The sequence below is a fragment of the Cannabis sativa genome, chromosome 7 (assembly GCF_029168945.1).
Source record: "Cannabis sativa cultivar Pink pepper isolate KNU-18-1 chromosome 7, ASM2916894v1, whole genome shotgun sequence".
NCBI classification, from domain to species: Eukaryota; Viridiplantae; Streptophyta; class Magnoliopsida; order Rosales; family Cannabaceae; genus Cannabis; species Cannabis sativa.
Genome location: NC_083607.1, coordinates 26292632 through 26310854, shown reverse-complemented (window position 1 = coordinate 26310854; position 18223 = coordinate 26292632). Strand labels below are relative to the sequence as shown.

The following is an 18223-nucleotide window of genomic DNA, read 5'->3' as shown; positions in this document are numbered from 1 at the left end:
AATGAAATCAATTAATTGAGTCTATAAGACATTATCTCAACTAGTGTGGAGACCATAATAATAATTAATTATTTTATCATTAATTATCAAGTCAATTGTTTGTAATGACCATAGAGCCTAATCTCCAAGCTACTCTATTTTTTTAGTCAAATTTTAGTAAAAATAGTTAAAAGTTAAAATATTGAGTTATTTTTATTATTCTTTCTCCATTTATACCCTTAACTTATGATTGTTTTAATAAAATTTTATAATTTAAATTTGTTAAATATTTTAATAAAATATTTTTGATTAAAATAATGTTGAAAAAATTTAACAAAAAAAAAAAAAAAGAGCTCCTTATATTTAGAAAGCTCTTTATTTATTTTTCTATTATAAGAAGCTATTTTTTTATAAGATTGAAGTTCATTTTTTCAAAGTTCACTCTATTTTTAGTTTAAAAGTGTATTTAGAGAATATGGTTAGAAATGTTCTTAATAAAAATAACATGAGTGTCTTGTTCTAGAAAAAATTAAAACATTAGTTTTTCGAACAACACTTCTATTTTCTTTTTCTCTTTTAAAACAAGGATTGATGTTGTAATTTTTTTCTTAAAAAAAAACCCTCAATGGTAAGTTTATTTTCTTCCAATTATAGGTATATTTGGAAAAAAAATACTACATATTTTGAGGTCGAAGCCCAATTGAAAGACAAGAGATAGTAGAAGAGCCCATATATGAATAGTCCTATTATTTTTTTGAGGAAATTACACTCTATAACCATTTTATTGTACCCATTTTAATTTTTACCTCCCTTTTAATATTCTTTAATTTATACCCACTTTTTAAAATTTTGTTCCCGTTATAGCCTTAGGTAAAAAAAAAATTCAATTACATCTCTAATTAAAACCATAACCTCTGCCACCTCCTTCCTTTTTCGACCAATGATCAGAAAACAGGCATAAACTTATACACACATACATAGGTATTACAAACCATAATAAATAGAGGATTGAATGAGGGAAAATAAGATTTAAAGAGACAAACTAAAACAAATTCAAAAAGCAAGAAAATAGAAAGAAAATGTTACGTACATATTCAAATATTGAAGGACAGTAGCGATTGCGGTTGTAATCGGTGGTAGAGTAACTCGTGCTGGAGCTTGCGTGAGTTCAGTTTCTATGGAGGAGTCTGAGTCTGCAATTCTATTAATGAAAGTTGAGGTTATATTAGTTAGTTCAATTATAAAAGGGAAATTTAATTTTTTATACTTACATATACCTAATATTTTTTCTCTAAACACATAACATTTAATATTGTGGGATATAACACATTTTAGAATATCCCTAAAATACCCCATTTACATTACCGCCTCCCCTCTCTCTTCTTCTTTATTTGTTATAAACAGAAAATAATTAAAAAAAAAAGATTAAAGTGGGCATCGGGCCAGTCATCTGACCATCGGGCCCTACATCGGGCCAGTCCTATAAAAAAAAAATTTAAAAATAAAGTGGGCATCTGACCATTGGGCCGACCATCGGGCCCTACATCAGGCCCATTGGGCCAGTCCTATAAATAGGATTTTTTTTTGTAAAAAGTCCAAAATGGGCATCGGACCATCGGGCTCTACATCAGGCCTACATCGGGCCATGCAACGGGCCTTCATCTTCAAGCTCATATCAAACCAGAAAATCAGATTTTCATGCCCAGAAAGATCACAGACCCTAGATCTACTCTATCTAACCCTATATCTAATCAAGAATGCACATATCCAACCTAAATCTATCAACAAACAATATTTTCACCATAATCAATAAAAAAAATTAAAAAAACCGAAAGGGGAAAAAAATATACCTTGCTCGTCGCGTGCTCAGTGGATGGGTTCTCTCCGTGGGGTGGTGGGTTCATCGTTCGAGTGGGAATTCGTGGGTGGTGCGATTTCAAATGCTAGAGAGAGAGAGAGAGAGAGAGAGAGAGAGAGAGAGAGAGAGAGAGAGAGAGAGAGAGAGAGAGAGAGAGAGAGAGAGAGAGAGAGAGAGAGAGAGAGAGAGAGAGAGAGAGAGAGAGAGAGAGAGAGAGAGAGAGAGAGAGAGAGAGTTTAGAAATGAGGGGGTAAAATTGGGTTTAGGTAAAAGTTATCCCATTTTACAAATTATGTATAATTTTAGATTAGGATACCAATTTTAGTCCCTAATATGCATATAATTTCAAATTTCCCTTATAAAATAGGGTATATTTTAGTTAAATTTGTTTTGTATCTATTTTTGGTGAATGTATAACAAAAAGAGATAATTATCAACTTATCCCTATTTTTTTTTGGGCTATATAATTTTTTTTTGGTAAGTTGAAAAATACCACTTTTATTTATCTATTAATTAAATTTACCTCTAATTATATATTTAATTGAAACATACCTCTTTTTATATGTATTGTACCCAAAATACCCTAACATAAGAGAGTCACATGGAGAGTATCTTGAAGTAACATGGGTAAAATTGGTACAATGTTTAAAAAAAGAGGTAATAATGATATAGTTTAGAAAAGAGGGTAAAAATAAAAGAGGACAATATAAAAAGAGTATAGAGTGTAATTTCCTCATTTTTTTTGGATAAAAAAAAGTTTTGGTTAGACTTTATGGTCATTACACAAAATATTTTCTGGTACTGACGATAGGTTATAAAGACATTGGCTTCTAATTATCAAGTCATTTATTAAGTAATTATCATTAATTAAAATAATAATTAATTTTTTATATATATAATTAAAAATATTATAAACATCCGTGGCGAAGCGCGGGATGTTTACTAGTTATATATATATTAAAATATTTGTATTATGCTAACAAAATTACATATCACTATTATACATAGCAAAATAAAATATATCAACTAAGAATAACAATATTATACCAACAATCTACACCAACTCATAAAAAATTGACATAACTTTCAAATAATTTTTTTTTTAACAAATCTAATATAGATTTACCATAATAGTTAAGTAATTTACTTCTAATTCAAAAAAAAATATATTGATTTTTTTTATGTGGCCACTACAAAAAATTTCACTTTTAGTCACAACAAAACTTGTAACTAATTATAAATTCATTCTTATGTTGTGACTAAAAGGTCCATGACTAAATGTATTAGTCACAATAATTACAATTTATTGTAACAAAATATATTTTTAGTCACAATACTTGTGACTAAAACTAAATTAAGGACAACTTGTATCTAAATATTATGTTTTAGTCACAAGTAGCATTTTGTTGTGACTAAAGTCACATTTAGTCAAAAAAAAAATTATGTTGTGACTAAAAAGTTGTCTAACAGTTTTTTGTGATGGGCAAAAAAAAGATATAAATAATAAATAGTCTAAAATGGTCATTTCTCTACCAGTTTTAAAATGAAGACATTCACTAATTTGCTATAATTTTCAAAAAAATTATTCTTCATAAATTCTAAAATAAGCAAAATTTTTAGAATCATATGTGTATTGACAACACAAAATTTTATTAATTTTAATGAACATAATGTATAAGAATAAAGTGTATCATTATTACTTTTATTATTATTATTATTATTATTATTATTATTATTATTATTATTATTATTATTATTATTATTATTATAAAAATATAACATATTTTTAATCTAATAATTAAAAATGATTTTTTTTGTAGTTAATTTTTTTTTTTTTCAAACAAATATTATTTTATTCTTTAATTGAGGAAATAAATTATTTATTCTTATTCTGTTTTTAAAATTTTAAATTTTTAGAATAGATATTTAGGTTAAAACCGATTTTCTTTTAACTAACCAATATCAATTTTTTTAATATATATTTTTTATAATAAATTATTGATTGCATTCATTGGAAGATTTTAGGCTGTAACGAGAGGTGAAAGAAGGAGAGGAAGGTATGAACTATGAAGTGATGAAATTTATAGTTTTGTTTTGCTTATTATATTAATAGCTGCAACGGCTTCAAATGCTTAGGGCTTATTTCTGTGTGGGTTTTGCATGACAAATTTGGAGTGTTTGGTTTTCTTGTCACCGATACGAATAATTGTAAAAAAGTAAACACTTTTGAATTAATTTTCTTTTGTATAATTTTTATAATGATGATAAATATAGGTAGGTATTCTCTTGAATTTAATTAAATGTGTAAATTCTGTCTCATATTCAATTGGTTTGTTAAGTGTTTATGGTCAATTCTGGAATCATTTGGAGAAGAAAGGGTTCGAGAAGTATATTAGAATAAAAATATTAAAGTTACATGGAATTACGAGAAAATAAATTCTGATAGACAAGAAGTAACACTACCAATATTTCTTATGAAATTTTTCAGCAAATATATATACACGTTTCTTATGAAAATAAAACAACATAATTGGGGAACTAAAATTTTATTCAATCCTAAATACAAATGGGAATCTAAAAATTTGAAGTAATTTTATTTGCTCTCCCTGTACTAAATTTAAGTTAGCAACGTTTTATTTATTGATTTCTAAGTATTTTCTGATCTATATTTGCTCCATTCTTTTTTTTTTTTTTTCACCAGAGGGGTAATAATAGCAATCCAATGGACAAAGATGTCAAAGAGTGGTTAAGCGACATGTACTCGCAAGTGGTGTCGAACTCCATTGAGATTATTGATACCATGTATAAGGTATTTATTTCCTTTCCACTTTAATTTTTTAGTCTAATTATAATTTTTAGTTAATCTATACGTCTGAAATTATGTTGAAATATTTTTTTTTGAAAAATTCCAAATAGTTCCTAATATTCCAGTTTAAGTGTTAAAAAAACTTCAAACATTTGGCACTATAAACTATTTGAAAAATTTTAAAAATTTGATGTTGTAAGTGTGAATATTGACTAAAAAATTGTAAAAGGTTGACTGTAGCACTCTATACTTTTCATTCTTTATTTATTCTCACCCCTCTATTTTATCATTTTATGATAAACTTATCACATCGTGAGAGAGTGAAACTAAAATGACCATGACCATGCACAAAATTGTGTATGAAGTTGAGAGTTATGTCTCTTTTTGTCAGAGGTGGTGATGACACTTGTACAGTTTTTTTTTTTTTTTTTTTGGTGATGAAGAACACTTGGTACAGTTTATTGATGCTTCATAATAATTTTTATCCCTATTTATAGAGTTTGACTTCATATTGGTCTCTTGCCTTTTTTTTCTAACAAAACACAATTGACATATAGTGATCCACACACACACTAGGTTATATATCTCTCTTTGTATTTTCTTGAAGAGACGTGCGCTTTGATTTTTTTTTTTAACTATATATAATGTGTAATAAATTTATGTACCTACCAATTATCACTCTGTTCTTTCTTGTACTATGGTACTATCTTCAACTTCTATATAGGGAAATAATTAATGCTTGAAATGGTATATTAATATCTGGTCTCTCTTGATATTTAGATTTTATGCATTATTACTTTAATACATTTCAAGATTTTTTTGTTTTCCACAAAATTAATTGGTTTCAGGATGTGGTTTGTCCTGCTCAAAGCCAACTGCAGTCAATTGGTGACAATGTGAAACAAGTTTATTCAAAACTCATGGAAGAGAGTGATGATAATAATGATGAGGTCAATCCATCTCCACCACACGAGGCTGCATCTTCTCAAAGCCAATTGCACTTAACTGGTACTTGTGCTCAACAAGATTGTTCTGAGGACCATAAAGATGAGGCACAGCCCTCTCCACAGGGTAAGGTAACTGAAAACCACAGGGAAATAAGCCCACAACTGCCTCCGTCTCTGCCGCCACCCACCCCAGCACTAGCATTAGAAACCAAAACTCCCAATGATGATTCTGAAATTTCAACCCCATCTTTTGATTGGAATTCGATCAATAAATCTGAAAAGAATACAAAAGATCGCTCTGATTCCTCTGCTTATCTTCAAGGTATCAATCAAAACACCACTCCTAATTTATTTTGTTGGTTATGTTTAAGTAGTGTTGACAAGTAAATATGCATGTTTACCATGTTACGGTATATATATTGTAATGTTTTCTGTCCCTTCAGCAAGGAATATTTTGTTTAAAGAGTTCGAGGATATGGATCGTGCTGAATCAAGATTAGAAACTCATCAATCAATTGTTGATAACGTGGAACTTCATGAAAGCTGGGTTGTTGTAAACGATTGTGAGCTAAGTAGCCCAATCTCTGTTGAATCACCAAAAACTTTGTCATACAAGGTACTGATTTATTGACTTTTATTTCTATTAGTTGCGATTGTAATTTGAGCTGCACTTAATTACTTTAATATTGTTGCTTCTGTTTTTCATTTTTCAGAGAAAGATCCAATATCCAACCACAAAAAAGACGGTTCTAGAGAAAGTGAAAGTGAATAGGAAGGCTGATGTAGTTGTACCTTCTGACTACAAAAGTGAAATTAAGTTGGCCCTTGAAAATTTTGAAGGGCCTGATTCTGATCAAGAGTTACATCACAACCCTAATTGGGAAATCATTTAAGGTAGAATAATTGGAATGAAGAATTTCATAAAATACCAATTTTTTGATTTTTCGTGTTTCTATTTTTATTAGAAATTAATATGCATTGGAATACCTTCCGATTTTGATTTTTTTCCATTTGAATTGAGAAGTTATATGTGCTCTTACTTTAGGGGTCGAAAATTTTTTGTCCACACTAAAAAAAAAAATTGTCGTTCATTAACAATATTCTACTCACAACAAATATTAAAAAGAAAAATTGTTGGAATTTTTGTGAAATTATATAAAAATTGAACAATGAAGTGTGTGAATGATTGGAGTCTCATATAGAATATGAACACTGCATTAAAAGTGTATAAATAATACATGTTTGAGAATTGGGTTTGTACCCAGTTTTGTACGTGGACCACCACACGCGCAACGCCATCCGAGTTGGGTTGGCAGTTGAGGTGTCACTAAATTTTTTTTATAAAAGTTATTTAATTAAATAAAGATTTATTTTTTATTAATTAATTAATAAATTGTAACGTTATCAGAAGTAGTAAAACGCGATCAGTCAATCATCTGCTTTTTACTGCTCATGATCCAACTCTTCCTCCACGATAATATTACTGTTTTCTCACCGTTTATTCTTGGATCAACTTCCCTATATAAGTCGTATCAGAACAATGGAAGAAAACATCTTTCCAACATCAAAATTTTTTTTCTGTCTTCCTTACGATTTTTCTCAAAGTAAACTTTAGGGTGTAATAGACCGATATAGTTCGATCGCAAAACGTCTTAAAGAAAGCGACATTGTCCGCGACTCAACTAGAATTTTCTATTGATAATTCATTCTAGTTTCATTATTTTTAATTTCGGTCTAACAAAAACAAATATTTTTAAAACTATGATGTATTTCTTTGCAATGCATTTGAAAGTAAATTTCAGTCGGTCAGATTTATATTTTTAAGTAATATATTCACACACTGGACCAGCACACGCGCGTCACCGTCCGTTCGAGTTGGGTTGGCGGGTGAGGTGTCACTTAATTTTTTAAAGAAAAAATATTTAATTAAATAAAGATTTATTTTTTATTTATTAATTAATTAATTGTAACGTTATCAGAAGTAGTAAGACGCGATCATTCAATGATCCGCTTTTACTGCCCATGATCCAACTCTTCCTCCACGATAATATTACCGTTTTCTTACCGTTTATTCTTGGATCCACTTCCCTATATATAAGTCGTATCAGAACAACGGAAGAAAATATCTTTTCCAACATCAAATTTTTTTTTCTTTCTTCCTTACGATTTTTCTCAGAGTAAACTTTAGGGTGTAATAGAACGGTTCGGTCGCGAAACGTCTTAAAGAAAACGACATTGTCAGCAACTCAACCAGAATTTTCTATCGATAATTCGTTCTAGTTTCATTATTTTTAATTTCGGTCTAACAAAAATAAATATTTTTAAAACTATGATGTATTTCTTTGCAATGTATTTGAAAGCAAATTTCAGTCGGTCAGATTTATATTTTTAAGTAATATATTCACACATTGGACCACCACACGTGCACCACCGTCTATCTGAGTTGGGTTGGCAGGTGAAGTGTCACTTAATTTTTGAAAGAAAAATTATTTAATTAAATAAAGATTTATTATTATTATGAAATATTAGTATTATGTAATATTATAATTTAGAGAAAGAAAATAGAGAAGAGATGAGAATTTTCTGAGTGTTTTATTCCAATAGGTGATCTCCTATTTATACACATACAAGAGTCAAATATTAAGAAACTAAGAGAAAGGGAAACTAAGAAAAAGGGAATGTTGATTACATTAATGGTAATAAATAAAAGATTTGGACATCCACATAATTAATACTATTTATAACACTCCCCCTTGGATGTCCATTATAACTGCCTCATTAAAAACCTTGCCGAGAAAACCCAGTGGGACAAAACTCGGTCAAGGAAAAAAGAGTGCAGTATGAAATTACTCCCCCTCATTTTGGCATTCGTGGAGATCCTTTAATCGACGCATTCCAATCTTGTGAACTATCTTCTCAAAAGTTGATGTTGGTAATGACTTCGTGAATAAGTCTGCAAGATTATCGCTTGATCGAATTTGTTGAACATCGATATCACCATTTTCTTGAAGATTGTGTGTAAAGAAGAATTTTGGTGAAATATGTTTAGTTCTGTCTCCTTTAATGTACCCTCTTTTAAGTTGAGCGATGCAAGCAGCATTATCTTCATAGAGAATTGTTGGTACTTCTTTATTAGATGTTAATCCACATGTTCCTCGAATATGTTGTGTCATTGATCTTAACCAAACACATTCTCGACTTGCCTCGTGAATTGCAAGTATCTCAGCATGATTTGAGGAAGTAGCCACCAGAGTTTGCTTTGTGGATCGCCAGGATATAGCAGTGTCACCGCAAGTGAACAAATAGCCAGTTTGAGATCTGGCTTTATGTGAATCAGATAAATATCCTGCATTTGCGTAGCCAATAAGTTGTGACCCACAATTATTAGAATAGAATAATCCTTTATCAATAGTACCCTGGAGATAGCGGAGTATGTGCTTAATCCCTTTCCAATGTCTATATGTTGGAGCAGAACTAAATCTTGCTAATAAATTGACAGAGAAAGCTATATCAGGTCTTGTACAATTAGCAAGATACATCAATGCTCCTATTGCACTAAGATATGGTACTTCTGGACCAAGGAGCTCTTCATGTTCTTCTCTAGGTCGAAAAGGATCTTTTTCTACATCAAGTGACCTAACTACCATTGGGCTACTCAATGGGTGTGATTTATCCATATAAAACCGTCTCAAAATATTTTCAGTATAAGTTGACTGATGAATGAAAATTCCACATTTTAAATGCTCAATTTGTAGACGAAGACAAAATTTTGTTTTTCCTAAATCTTTCATTTCGAACTCTTTCTTTAGATATTCCACAAAATTCCGAAAGTTTTTCAGAGTTCCAATAATATTCAAATAATCAACATATACAAAGAATGATAACAAACTCAGGACTTGAACTTTTTATAAAAACACATGGGCAAATAGGATCATTTTTATATCCTTCTTTTAATAAATATTCACTAAGTCGATTGTACCACATGCGTCCTGATTGTTTTAATCCATACAATGATCTTTGTAATTTAATTGAGCACATTTCTCGATTGCTTGAATTATATGCATCAGGCATCTTAAATCCTTCAGGGATCTTCATGTAAATATCACTATCTAGTGATCCATATAAATAAGCTGTGAGTACATCCATTAATCGCATATCGAGTTTTTCACTCACAGCCATGCTAACCAAATATCTTAATGTTATTGCATCCACCACAGGAGAATATGTCTCCTCATAATCAATACATGGCCTTTGAGAAAAACCTTGAGCTACAAGTCTTGCTTTGTATCTCACAACTTCATTTTTCTCATTTCTTTTACGTAAACATACCCATTTGTATCCAACGGGTTTCACACCTTCAGGTGTTTGGACTATAGGTCCAAATACTTTGCGTTTAGCAAGTGAATTCAATTCTGCTTGAATTGCTTCTTTCCATTTTGGCCAATCTTTTCTATTTTGACATTCTTTGATAGATTTAGGTTCAAGATCCTCGTTTTCATTCATAATTTCTAGCGCTACATTATAAGCAAAAATATTGTCGACAATTACTTCGAGTCGGTTCCATTCTTTTCTTGTATTGACATAATTTATTGAGATCTCATTATTGCTAATATTTTCAGGTACCTGAATCTCTTCAAGAGATTTGTTTATGTCAACATCTTCATCGAAATTTTTAGCCTCTTCATTAGGGCCATCTTGATTATTTGCTCCCTTTCTTTTTCGAGGATTTTTATCTTTGGAACCGACTGGTCTACCACGTTTCAAACGTGCTTTAGAATCATTAATTAATTGTCCTTCTGGGACTTCAATTCGAATTGGAGCATTTTCAGCTGGAATATGTGATTTTGTAATTTTCTTTGGGTCAGTGAATGCATTTGGTAATTGATTTGCAATATTTTGCAAATGAATTATTCTTTGAACTTCAAGTTCACATTGATTTGTACGAGGATCAAATTGAGATAATGATTGTGCATTCCATATAATTTCTTTTTCCAGCTGTTTCTTTTCCCCTCCCCCTAAAGCTGGGAAACTTGTCTCATCAAAATGACAATCAGCAAAACGTGCTGTAAATACATCTCCAGTTGTGGGTTCGAGATATTTAATGATAGATGGAGATTCATACCCAACATATATTCCCAGCCTCCTTTGAGGACCCATCTTTGTTCGTTGTGGTGGAGCAATCGGAACATATACTGTACAACCAAAGATTCTTAGATGGGAAATATTTGGCTCCTGACCAAAAGCCAATTGTAGTGGGGAGAATTTGTGATATGATGTTGGCCTAATGCGTACAAGTGCCGCAGCATGTAAAATAGCATGTCCCCAAGCTATAATTGGGAGTTTTGTTCTCATAAGTAATGGTCGTGCGATTAATTGGAGGCGCTTAATAAATGATTCTGCTAGACCATTTTGTGTATGTACATGAGCAACAGGATGTTCAACATTTATCCCTATTGACATACAATAATCATTAAAAGCCTGTGATGTAAATTCACCAGCATTATCAAGGCGGATTGTCTTGATTGCATAGTCTGGGAATTGTGCTCGTAATCGGATTATTTGAGCAAGCAATCTTGCAAATGCTACATTACGAGTAGATAATAAGCAAACATGTGACCATCTAGTTGATGCATCTATCAATACCATAAAATATCTGAATGGTCCACATGGTGGGCAAATAGGCCCACATATGTCGCCCTGAATTCGTTCAAGAAATCCAGGGGATTCAATTCCAACCTTTACCAGTGAGGGCTTAATGATTAACTTTCCTTGAGAACAAGCAGCACATGAGAACTCACTGGATAAAATAATCTTTTGGTTCTTCAATGGATGACCATGTGAGTTCTCTATTATTCTACGCATCATAATTGAACCGGGATGGCCTAACCGGTCATGCCAAATAACAAATAAATTTTTCTGGTTTGCGAACTTCTCGTTCACAATAACATGAGTTTCTATTGTACTTATACGTGTAACGTACAAACCTGAAGACAAACCAGGTAATTTTTCTATTATGCATTTTTTTCTTGAAACAATAGATGTAATGCAAAGATATTCAAAATTATTTTCATCTATTGTCTCAATATGATATCCATTACGACGTATATCTTTGAAACTCAACAGATTCCTTTTTGATTTGGTGGATAATAAGGCATCATCTATAATAATTTTTGTTCCTCTAGGCATCAATATAATGGCTCTTCCGGAGCCTTCAATTAAATTTGCAAAGGCTCGATATTGTATTAACATTTGCCTTCATTCTTGATAAATTTGAAAAATATTTATCACTTCTGAGTATTGTATGAGTGGTTGCGCTATCCACCAAACACATATCATCACCATTATTTGTAGAATCATGTATAGAATGACAAATGTCCATTACTTCATTAACAAAAAAAAAACATAATAAGTTCAAAATATAAATGCTTAAATAATAAAAGTTCATTACATAAATATGCCAAATAAAATAAACACCTTAAAGTAAATAAATGATAATAATAAAAAAAAACATAACAAAGAAAAGTGACTAATTGTGGACATTCCCATCTCCATTATCGATATTCATGTTGTTATTAATGAGATCTTCATTAAAAAAATCTGCAACATCTAAGTGCGTAATATCCAAAGGCTCTTTGAGAAAACCATCATCTTGACAGGCAAAATTTGCTTCTATTTTCTCATTTCCTTTCACAGATGCTTGATAAAGATCAGCAAGGTGTTTTGCCGTACGACAAGCACGTGCCCAGTGTCCTTTTATTCCACATCTGGAACATAAATTTTCAGAATTTCTATGATTATTATTTTGAGGACCTTTTCCCTTGTTCTCAGTAGTTGTGCTTTTCATTGGAGTATATGAATTTTTATTTTGACCATTACGATGCCAAACATTGCTTCGACCGCGATCGCGACCACGACCGCGACTTTGATTATGGTCACGACCACGTCTATGACTTCGATTATGATCACGACTACGACTATGATTATGATTGTCAGCAATTGTAGCATTCACTTCAGGGAATGGAGCAGACCCAGTTGGGCGAGATTCATAATTTTTCATCAAAAGTCCATTATGCTGCTCAGCTACTAGAAGACATGAAATCAATTCTGAATATTTTTTAAAATTTCGCTCTCTATATTGCTGCTGCAGGAGCACATTAGAGGCATGAAAAGTAGTATATGTTTTTTCTAACATTTCATAGTCAGTAACTTTTTCTCCACAACATTAATTTAGAAGTGATATTAAACATTGCAGAGTTATAATCACTTACTGATTTAAAATCTTGCAACCTCAGGTGCAACCAATCATTCTTAGCCTTTGACAATATGACAGTTTTTTGATGGTCATATCTTTCTTTCAAATTTTGCCAAAGCACAAGAGGATCTACGGTTAAATATTCAGATTTTAACCCCTCATGGAGATGATGGCGAAGGAAAATCATAGCCTTGGCCTTATTTTGTTTTGTTTCAGTATTTTGATCTTTGATGGTGTCTCCAAGACCCATAGCATCTAAATGGATTTCAGCATCAAGAATCCATGACAAATAGTTTTTTCCAAAAATATCAAGTGCCACAAAATCAAGTTTTGCAAGGTTTGCCATGGATAAAACTATATCAATATGAAGTGTAAATTATTAGACATATACATAAACTTTGAAAAAAAAATACAACAAAATATAGTACAATATAGAATAAGATAATAAGATTAAACAATATAATATGATAAACAAATCAACACACATATATAATATATAAGCATCTATATAGATATATATAAGCATAGACATATATTGTATAAATATTAATTCATTAAAAAATATGGCTAACTCGAATGTGTTTCAGTCAGATGAGTATATATATACATATATATATATTTAGTGTATCATGACTTTGAAGCAATTCGAGATCACATAACAAAAACATTGTCATACCTTGGTTAGAGGCTCGTGCTGATAACGCATTATGAAATATTAGTATTATGTAATATTATAATTTAGAGAAAGAAAATAGAGAAGAGATGAGAATTTTCTGAGTGTTTTATTCCAATAGGTGATCTCCTATTTATACACATACAAGAGTCAAATATTAAGAAACTAAGAGAAAGGGAAACTAAGAAAAAGAGAATGTTGATTACATTAATGGTAATAAATAAAAGATTTGGACATCCACATAATTAATACTATTTATAAAAATTATTTATTTATTTATTAATTAATTGTAACGTTATTAGAAGTAGTAAGACGCGATCAGTCAATGATCCGCTTTTTACTGCCCATGATCCAACTCTTCCTCCACGATAATATTACCGTTTTTTTACCGTTTATTCTTGGATCGACTTTCTTGTATAAGTCGTATCAGAACAATGGAAGAAAACATATTTTCCAACATAAAAAGTTTTTTTCTTTCTTCCTTACGATTTTTCTCAAAGTAAACTTTAGGGTGTAATAGAGCGATATAGTTCGGTCACTGATTAATGGTGAAAAATATACATTTAGTAAGCTTAAAGTATAAGATAAATTAAAAATAAGTTAATATTTTCATGAAAATAATGAGATATATTTTTATGTTGAAAATATTTAAATTAGATTTAATTTATTGTCTTTTTTTTGTAGGAATTGAAATTATTGTGGTATTTTAAAGTGAAGAAGTGGAGTAAAAATAATATTTTAAAAAATTAAAGAAAGGATCAGAATTTGGCTTGGGAGAAACCCACTCGCACACAGCCAAAAGCTACAATTCGAGTAGTCGGATCGCTGATCTAGTGGCCTAGATTCGCTCGTGTTCTTCACTCCAGGTAGAGGCGCGTGAGCGCCTGATCTCCTCCTGCCAAGCCAGCTGCTGCCATCACGCGTGGGACCCCCTGCTGCACCTTGTCTCCCCACGCCAGCCACATTTTTCATCCATTTTTCAACTGCTATTTATTCGGATGGATGAACAATGTGCCCAAAATACCAATTTCAAAATACACTATAATTTATATTCCTTTGCATTTATTTGGCTCATTTTACTATTTGTCTCAGCCAATAAATTGCACATTGTATATTTTACTATTCTACCCTTCTCATATCTCACCTACCTCATTTATGCCAGATATTTTTAGAAAAAAATATTAAAATAATTAATTTATTAATTATTTTAACTCACTCACTTTGGCTATAAATATGGAAGAGATGAGATAACTTGGGGGGGATCTCTCTTTAGAGGATCTTAGACAATCTTTTGGTGTAATTTTTAGAGTAAAGAAACTATAGCAAAATTTCTCTTCACTTTTCTTCTCATATTTCTTTATGAGAATGATTAGCATAATGGCTTAATCTTCCTTGGAAGGTTAGGGATGATTCCATATGAAAAGTGAGGCTGTTTTGTATCTTTGATTCACTTGTAATATTTATTTGAGCAACGCAAATTTTTATTTCAATTTTATTTTCTTGTTCATCATCCATTTATACTACTATATATGCTATTATATACTAAATATATAGATAGACTTAGTCATGCTCTTTCTATATATTTTTATTTATTGATTGTAGTAATAGTAGTATTTATCTTGTTCTATCTTTTATGTTCATTTTTATTTACTTTTTATTAAACATATAGGTTAAGTCATGCTCCTCCTATGTGCTTAAAGATTAAAAAAAGTAATATTAATGTTCACTTCCTTCACTATCACCACCATCTATATTTCTATCTCTTTATCATTATTTTTACTAAAGATATATAGGATTAGTCTGTTGGAAATATTTTACTAGGATCTAGATTTACTAACAAGTATGTTTCATTAACATCCTAATATGAATTTCTAAAATAATGAAATAAACACATAAGGGTTTAAGAGACCTTACATTGGGTGCAGCGGAATATAATGACTCCTTCCGTTCAGATCTCTAGCCTTGATTACTTTCTGTAACAGAGCATTATCAAGATCTTAACCTGGATCTCTTTCTCTCGTTCTTGAGCCCGATTCTCCTTTTTGTTGATTGGATTCTTCACAATCTTCCACACGATGATTGAGATACCACTTGATGTGTGTGGGCACTCACTCTATCACTCAAGGCTGAATAATTGAAGAAGAAAAGAGAGGATGTTAGTTCGGCCTAAGGAAAAGAATAGGAGGCTCAATTTTCTGAAGATAAGAAATTTCATCAATCCTCTAAGTGTGAGCCATCACTATCTATTTATAGGTAACCACCTAGGTTTAGGTTAGATTTAATTAGCATTAAAATAATAGAAAAATAAATGGTAAATTACACTACTGTGGCCGGCCTTAGGATGTTATTGGGCCCCACTTTGCAATTTTTCCATTTAGTTATTTTTCCATCCCATTTTCTCAAAAATGCCAATTTTCCAATTTAACCACTTAAATGCCAATTCCAATTATTTAATAACTAAAAATTAATTATTAAATAATATTTTCATTTAATATATTTATTAATTAGACATATAAAGTCTCTTAATTAATAGAATAAAACCTAGAATCTCTTTTCTTCACAATTTAGCCCTTGCTTAGTGAAAATTCATAAACTAGACATAGTCTAATTTAGAATTATAATTGATTAATTAAAATCAATTATCTGAGTCTTACAAGCAGTATGGTCTCAACTAGTATGGGGACCATGGGCCTATATAACTGAGCTTTCAATAAGTAGATCAAGAATTTACCAAGTAAATTCACTAACTTATTAATTCCTTGTTGCATCCACGCATAGAACTTGGAATTGCACTCTCAGTCATATAGAACGCTCTATATGTTCCACGATATAGATACGCTATTAATTATCCATTGTTATAATCTCAATAATCAATGATCCTCTATAGATGATCTACATTGCATAGGGATAAAATTACCGTTACACCCTTTCAATGTAATTTATCCTTAAAACACTTGCCACTTATAAATGATATTATAGTGAATTAATATAGTCACTAAAATGAACGTTCTATCATTTATCTCGATTTAGCAAGCTCGAAGGAAATCATCGTTTCACTTCTAAATACCTATAGAAGCTATAGATTCCATATCTATGATTAGCGCTCCCACTCAATTGCACTACCATGTTCCCAAAATGTACGTATCACCCAGACCAAAAAGTAGGCTTTGTTAGGTTTTATGCCCTAAATAAAACTCAATTTCAATGTAATCCATTTTATTCAGCATCAATAAAGAAATAGAAGTATTATTCGTTCATTTGTATGTTTTGGTTCATCTTATCAATTGCTTGTCTATTTGATTTATAAATTCATCTGAAACCCTTTTCACGTACTTGATCCTGTTTATTGTGTGGTCAACACTTTGGAAAGTAAACATGACTATGTGAATAAAGTTTCCTAGATTTATCAGACACAGGGTTTTACTGATATGATAATCTACAACAGAGTTTACTTGCATTTGGATAAATGCTATGTTCTTTCCAGAGCATTGGTTAAAGTAAAGCTCAGGTTGGGTGCATGGAGTATGCATCGGAAGGGACCGATATTGAACTTTGACTTAGATTTATTAAACTTACCATAATGTCTATTCAAGTCCATATCGCCTAGTTGATCCTAGATCAAATGATCTTAATCCGTTTATGATTAGGCTCAATCTCAAGAGGCTATTCGCGTTCTTTGATTTTTTAGTTAAGCCTACTTTTGGGTTAAGGTGATACGTACATTTTGGGAATACGGTAGTGCAATTGAGTGGGAGCGCTAGCATAAACATAGAATCTATAGCTTCTATCTAGCGAATAGTAAGTAAAGGATGATCTCCTTCGAGCTTGACCAAACGAAAATAAATGGTGGAGTACTCATTTCACATAAGCTGAAATATCATTTATAAGGGGTTAAGTGTTTTAAGGATAAAATACATTGTAGGGTGTAACGGTAATCTAATCCCTTTACAGTGTAGATCATTCATATAGAGGATCATTGATCAAATTAGGATTATAACAATGGATAACTAATGATGTGTCTATATGGTAGAACATATAGAGCATTCTATATACTGAGAGTGCAATTCTAAGTTCTATGCGTGGATTCAACGAATAATTAATAAGTCAGTGAATTTAGGTTATAAATTCTTGTTCTGCTTATTGGAAGCTCGGTTATATAGACCCATGGTCCCCCCACTAGTTGAGATAATATTGCTTGTAAGACTCATATAATTGTTTTTGATTAATCAATTATAATTCTCAATTTAGACTATGTCTATTTGTGAATTTTTCACTAAGTAAGGGCGAAATTGTAAAGAAAGAGTTTTAGGGGCATATTTGTTAATTATGATACTTTGTATGGTTCAATTAATAAATATGATAAATGACAATATTATTTAATAATTATTTATAGTTATTAAATAGTTAGAATTGACATTTAAATGGTTGAATTTGAAAATTGGCGTTTTTTGAGAAAATGAGATGCAGAAATGATAAAACTGCAAAATTGCAAAAAGTGAGGCCCAAATCCACATTGCGTAGGGCCGACCACTTTTATAGGGTTTTTCATCTGATATTTTCATTATTCAAACCTAACCCTAGTGGAATGCTATAAATAGATAGTGAAGGCTTCAGGAAATTTACACTTAACTTTCTACTTTTTCCTTTAGAGAAAAACCTGAGCCTTCTCTCTCTATACCTAGCCGCCACCTTCTTCTCTTTCTTCTTC

General features: G+C 31.0%; 1 protein-coding gene across 2 annotated transcripts; it reads left to right on the top strand.

The window, feature by feature from the left end:
* The first annotated feature begins 3857 nt into the window (after positions 1 to 3857).
* Positions 3858 to 6718, top strand: LOC115697892 (uncharacterized). 2 transcript variants are annotated; one of them, XM_061101680.1, is made up of 4 exons: positions 3858 to 4646; positions 5492 to 5912; positions 6034 to 6206; positions 6304 to 6718. In XM_061101680.1, exons 1-4 carry the CDS (start codon positions 4560 to 4562, stop codon positions 6481 to 6483), a joined length of 861 nt encoding a protein of 286 aa, XP_060957663.1. In that variant the 5' UTR covers positions 3858 to 4559; the 3' UTR covers positions 6484 to 6718. The 2 variants fall into 2 exon arrangements, with proteins under 2 accessions (XP_060957663.1, XP_030480922.1); XM_030625062.2 differs by lacking the exon at positions 3858 to 4646 and adding an exon at positions 5108 to 5390.
* The last annotated feature ends 11505 nt before the right edge of the window (positions 6719 to 18223 follow it).